This window comes from Copadichromis virginalis, linkage group LG14, assembly GCF_057382275.1.
Source record: "Copadichromis virginalis isolate Kocher_CV1m ecotype Utaka linkage group LG14, C_Virginalis_male_GT1.1, whole genome shotgun sequence".
NCBI classification, from domain to species: Eukaryota; Metazoa; Chordata; class Actinopteri; order Cichliformes; family Cichlidae; genus Copadichromis; species Copadichromis virginalis.
In genome coordinates this window covers 13669366-13675221 of record NC_140631.1, presented here as the reverse complement: position 1 = coordinate 13675221, position 5856 = coordinate 13669366, and the positions used below count along the sequence as shown (strand labels likewise).

Here is a 5856-nt window from a genome sequence, read left to right as displayed (position 1 = left end):
AAACTTTTTACAGCTTAACCAGGACAAAACTGAAGTTTTAATTGTCGGTCCTGAAGCTCAGAGAGAGAAACTCTTGTCTAAATTAGAGGCATTTTCACTATGTCCTTCGCTACAAGTGAAAAACCTGGGTGTTATTTTTGACTCTGAGCTTGGTTTTATCCCACATGTTAAACATGTAACCAAAATTGGATTTTATCATCTAAAAAATATAGCCAGAGTCCGCCCTATTCTCTCTCGGGCCAACACGGAGATGCTGATGCATGCTTTTATTGCCAGTCGCATTGATTACTGTAATGCCCTGCTCTCTGGTCTTCCTAAGAAGAATATTTCAACTTTACAACTCTTGCAAAACTCGGCAGCTCGTGTGCTGACGAAGACCAGAGGGCGGGCCCACATTACACCGGTTTTAGAATCGCTGCATTGGCTCCCCGTGTGTTTCAGGATCGATTTTAAAGTTCTTTTATTGGTTTTTAAATGTCTTAATGGTCTTGGGCCTTCTTATCTCTCAGATCTGCTTTTACCATACGAACCCTCGCGGACCCTGAGGTCCTCTGGTACTGGCCTTTTGATTGTCCCTAAAGTCAGGACACATACTCACGGAGAGGCAGCTTTTCAGTGGTATGGTCCTCGTCTGTGGAACAGCCTGCCGGAGGAGCTCAGGGCCGCAGAGAACGTACATGTTTTTAAGAACAGGCTCAAGACCCACCTTTTTAATTTAGCTTTTACTTAGCGTTTATTTATTTTTTATGCTTATTTATTCTATCCTGTTATTCTATTATTAATTTAGGATTTACCTAATATTTTTTGATTTTATTCTTATTCATTTTTTAATCTTCTTACTCTATTTATATTTATATTTATATTGTATCCTGTTCTTATTTATTTTATCATTTTACCCTGTATATATCGTATTGCGTCATATCTCCAGTGTTTCCTCGGAGGGCGCTCTCTGCACCGGGGCTGTTATTGACCGTGGCTGCTGGTCTCTGGGGTCCTCTCAGCCTGGTTGGGGGGCTCCTTGGCCTCCCTCCGGCTGTGTGCCCAGCCCGGAGGCTGCGGTCTGTGACCGGCTCCCGGTGCAGACGGCTCTCTGTTATAATGTTTCCTCACTTGGCTCATGCGAGCCCAGCCCAATTTTTACTCTTTAAGTGTGCGCGTGTGTGTATGTGTGTGTGTGGGTGGGGGTGGGGGGATATATGTGTATTGAGAGTGTGGGGAGTGAGTTGGAGGGTGGGGTGGGCTGCTTTTAACTATGTAAAGCACTTTGTGCTACATTTTTTCTGTATGAAAAGTGCTTTATAAATAAAGCTTGATTGATTGATTTGTAGGGTTACTGAACTTGGGCTAGCTGGTATATAATGATGTGCTACGTGACCGCTAGTAACACAGCTATGTTAGCACAATATAAACACGCTAACTTTTTTTCCACTCGATAAAAGTTAACGTGAGTGTTCTCGGTGGTCAGGAACAAATGTAATCGCATGGCAGGATGCTGTAAAAGGACCAAACCAAAAGGCTTTTAGTGGGGTTTTTTTCAATGCGCTGCGGTCATAGATAATGAGATAAAACATGCTAATGTGTGATGCTGCAGAACCACGTCATGTCGACTGAGTAGCTTTTGATTTGGCATTATTGCAGGCAAACCAGCATATGAAATGGATGTAACAAATCCAGACTGGGCACCAACACTGCACATGGGGCACGACGACAAACCTGTGTCAGACTCGGACCGGCACGCAAGGCGTATGCAACGGAAGCGAAAAAGAGCACCCATTGCAGGTAAACACCCCCCTCTGAAAACATACTAAATTGCTCTTATGGTACACTAATCCGCACATAACTTAAAGATGAATCACACACCTGTCATTGGAATATTGGTGTACATTAACCTTAAGTCTATGCACTATTTTTTATCTTACAGGCTTGATGATCGATGAAGGTCTGACAGAAGAACAACAACCATGTCATGGAGGCAGTGGACAGCAGTTGTGTTGGACAAGTGGAGGTTGACGTACCAGCTGCAAATGTGGACAGTGGTGATGGGAGTGACAGCGTCACGGAAGCTGAAGGGCAGACGAAGGACTGTGTGTGCAGTCAACAGGGCAGAGCAGAAATAAACCGGCTGTTGGAGGAGAACAGACTGCTTCGAGCACAGTTGCAAAAGACAGAGCTGAATGAAACTTTCTTAAAGGACGATACCGAAAAAGTAAGATATTACACTGGACTATATTGTTATGCTGTCTTAATGTCCCTCTTCAACACTGTCAAAGATTTCCTGCCAATACCGAAGAAACTGACAGGTTTCCAAATGCTCTTACTCACACTAATGCGTCTGAGACTTGATCTTCCAGTCCAGCATCTTTGTCATCTATTCCATGTGTCGCACAAAACACTGTCTTCTGTCTTCACCGATACCATTGATGTTTTGTATGCCCACTTAGGAGCACTGGTGCACTGGCCTGAGAGGCACTGTCTGCAGGCGACAATGCCTCCACAGTTTACTGAAACTTTTGGAAAACGAGTAGCAATCATTGTTGACTGTTTTGAGATTCGAACAGAAAGACCATCTAATTTAAAGGCACGCGCACAAACATACTCTCATTACAAGGGTACACAGACCATAAAATACCTCATCGGGATTACACCCCATGGAGCTATTTCTTTCATTTCCAGGGGATGGGGGGTCGTGCATAGAGCAGGGCGATATGGCCAAAAATATTTATCACGATATATATTTGAAAATTTGCGATAACGATATAACCGACGATATAATTGATGCGAGACAAAATACAACTCCACAACATTACTAGCGCAAAAAGACAACCTTCCATTTATTTTCACTTAAACAAGAAGCTGGTTTTTATGTACATTAAAGCTTTATAAAAATGTAACAGTGCAAATGCAAATTCCTTGCTGAAAGTTTAACCAAAAGGCATTTCCAGTAGAAATGGGCTGACATATCCTGAGCATAACCATGTATAATATCCACTGAAGTTAAAAAGAGGTGCTTTGCAACATTAAACTGCAGTGTGCAGTACGCATTTTTCGGACCATAAGGTGCACGGGATTATAAGGCACATTAAGCGAAACAAAGCAGTCAGATAAATCAAACTTTATTAAACTCATTCTTCTTGCTTCCTCCACTTCTGTACCATTGATTCATTAATGTTGAATTCTCTGGCAGCTGCTCTATTCCCATGTTGTTGCAGTATATTAATGACTAACCTGGTATTGTGGATAGATTATCTCAGTTGTTCTCCTGACTGAAGTTTGGTCCGTTTACAGCATCCTGCCATGCGATTGCATTTGTCTCTAACCATGAAGAACCTTCACGTTAACTTTTATAAGTGGAAAAGTGTTAGTGTTCGTCCTCCAGCTTCACTGTTTATGTTATGCTAACATAGCTGTGTCGCTAGCGATCACGTAGCACATCATTATATACCAGCTAGCCCAACTTCAGTAACCCTACAAACGTCACTGCTGTTTAGTTTCCTGTCTTCATTTATGTTGGAAGTGATAGCAGAGCTGTACGTTTTAATTTGTTCAGAAATCTCTCAGTCAGAACATGCTATATCATGCTTAGGTAACTAGCGAAACTAGCGAGCTAACTTCCGCTAGCTTCCTGCTAACTTCTAACTCCATTAAATGTAATAACTTTTTGTTTTCATGGAAGTTAAACTTTATAGTTACACCTGGTAAAGCAGCAATGCTGATCGTTTTACTAAAGATGAAAGAATTTAGACAGTTTTTAACTCTCAGTGATGCTGCAGTGTTGTTTGACCTGAAGCATACGGAGTTTAGGACCCAGATTACTCCCAGATTTAAGAGCATCTTAGTCCGACAAATACGACAATTAACGACGACCGCTTTCATGTTCTGCAAAAAAATGTGCTTTGTCGTGTATCTGACAGACAAACACCAAACCAGTTCCACATCACGGAAGTTGCACCATTTTTACAAACCAATTCTGGTTCATCTGTTTCACTCAACAATCGGCCATGTGCGTATGAAAACAAAGGCACTGCACATGCGCGTTTTACTCCCATTCTATCGCGATATTTCATTTTCCTATCGTTGCCTAACATTATACCGGTATTACCGTGAATGGTATAATATGGCCCAGCCCTAGTCGTGCATCAGATAAACACATCATAGAGAGATGTGGCATTCTTCAAAAGCTGTTACCAGGGGACGTAGTATTGGCTGACAGAGGCTTTGACATCAGAGATGCTGTAGGAATGATGTGTGCGGAGGTCAAGATTCCAGCTTTCACAAAAGGCTACTGTCAACTTGATGCAAGGGACGTTGAACAAACGAGAGCAATTGCCCACCTGAGAATTCATGTTGAGCGAGTAATAGGTAGTTTGCGCAACAAGTTCAAAATGTTACACACAGTCTGATTACTCTTATCATGTGAGGCTGAAGACACAACACTTCTTGATAAGATCGTTAAGGTTTGCTGTGTTTTTGTTAATATGTGCCCCAGTGTTGTTGTCAAACCAGGGCCAAATGACACTTGCTCCTGTTGAGTATTCTTAAAGCTGTTCTTTTGGATGTACTGTACATTGTAAATAGTTGTACTTTGTGTGAAGTTGTTTTAATAAAACAAAAAAGAATAGTATATTTGTTTGTTTTTCTTTATTATAGATCTATTCACATGTACACAGCAATCACATAAAAATGAAATGCAAACTATTTACATCGCACCACACAGCTGTCATCAATCTTTAACCACAACATGAAACATTACAGGCTATTTAGAGCAGCACGTTGTTTCGAGAAGTATTTCCCAACAAGTTCAGGAAGGCACATTTTACGAAAGAAGTCTTGTGCTTTCTTTAAGCGCGGTTTCCAGAAATCCACAGCAGGGAAGACGCGAGTCACAGCAAGGTCTCTCTGTGTCCACACAACGAGGCCACAGTGGCTGGCGCCCGTAACAAAGACTCAGCGTCTCTGTTGTGTAAACACGCCAGTGATTGGGGTAATGTGGGTGACTGTGTAGTGTAGTTGGTGTAATAGTTTTCGACTCCACACAGTCACTGCTTTGCTGTGCTTCTGCAGCGTATCCAGTAATGGTGACAAATCCTCCAGCGTTGCAATAGGAAGCTGCTCTTAAGCGCAGAAAGAATTGTTTCCAGGGATTTCTATTTGTATCCAGCTTGGCGTGCAGGATCCTTTGTGTAATCTATGCTTACATATGTATTTTACACACAGACAATGTGAAAAATACAACACATTGCTATGGATTGATGCTGAAAGTGCTAATTGCACTAAAAAATTTAGCTGAAAAAAATAACACCAACTAAATAGATAAGCATGTCTGTTAACAAAAACCCCCAAACGCTTTACCCAACTGGGGTTTTTCAACTACCTCACTGACAGAATGAGCCCAGGTATTGCCAGTGCCACTGATGGAAATGAGCCACAGCAGCTCTTCAGCACCTACAAATGAGACCTGCCCACACCAACAAGCAAGAAGGGAGACCAGGTGGCGAGCATCGCCACACTTTCCAATCCAATAAACTACCATTGCAGTTAGTAGTAAGTGGTTGATTAGTGCAGCAACAACAAAAACACACTGAATGTCATTTTAAAATACACAAAATGTTTTATTTTACATTCTATCGAAGTTCCTGCTGGAAAGTGCTGTACTGTACAAGATGCTTCCCTCACCGCAAACTCAGGTTTACTGCTGGATAAATTTTATTTCCACATTAGTCAACTCAACAACCAAGACAGAGCACAATAGAGACAATAAGGGGGTGGCTGTAGCTCAGGCGGTAGAGCAGGTCATCTGCTGATCGGAAGATTGGTGGTTCGATTCCTGGCTTCCCCCAGTCTGCATGCCAAATATCC

General features: G+C 42.0%; 1 protein-coding gene across 1 annotated transcript; it reads left to right on the top strand.

Annotated features, from left to right (window-relative positions):
- The first annotated feature begins 1268 nt into the window (after positions 1–1268).
- On the top strand, positions 1269–4621 carry LOC146693593 (uncharacterized). The gene is made up of 2 exons (XM_085478625.1): positions 1269–1779; positions 1922–4621. The coding sequence occupies exon 2, from the start codon at positions 1967–1969 to the stop codon at positions 2750–2752; it is 786 nt and encodes a 261-aa protein (XP_085334751.1). The 5' UTR covers positions 1269–1779; positions 1922–1966; the 3' UTR covers positions 2753–4621.
- The last annotated feature ends 1235 nt before the right edge of the window (positions 4622–5856 follow it).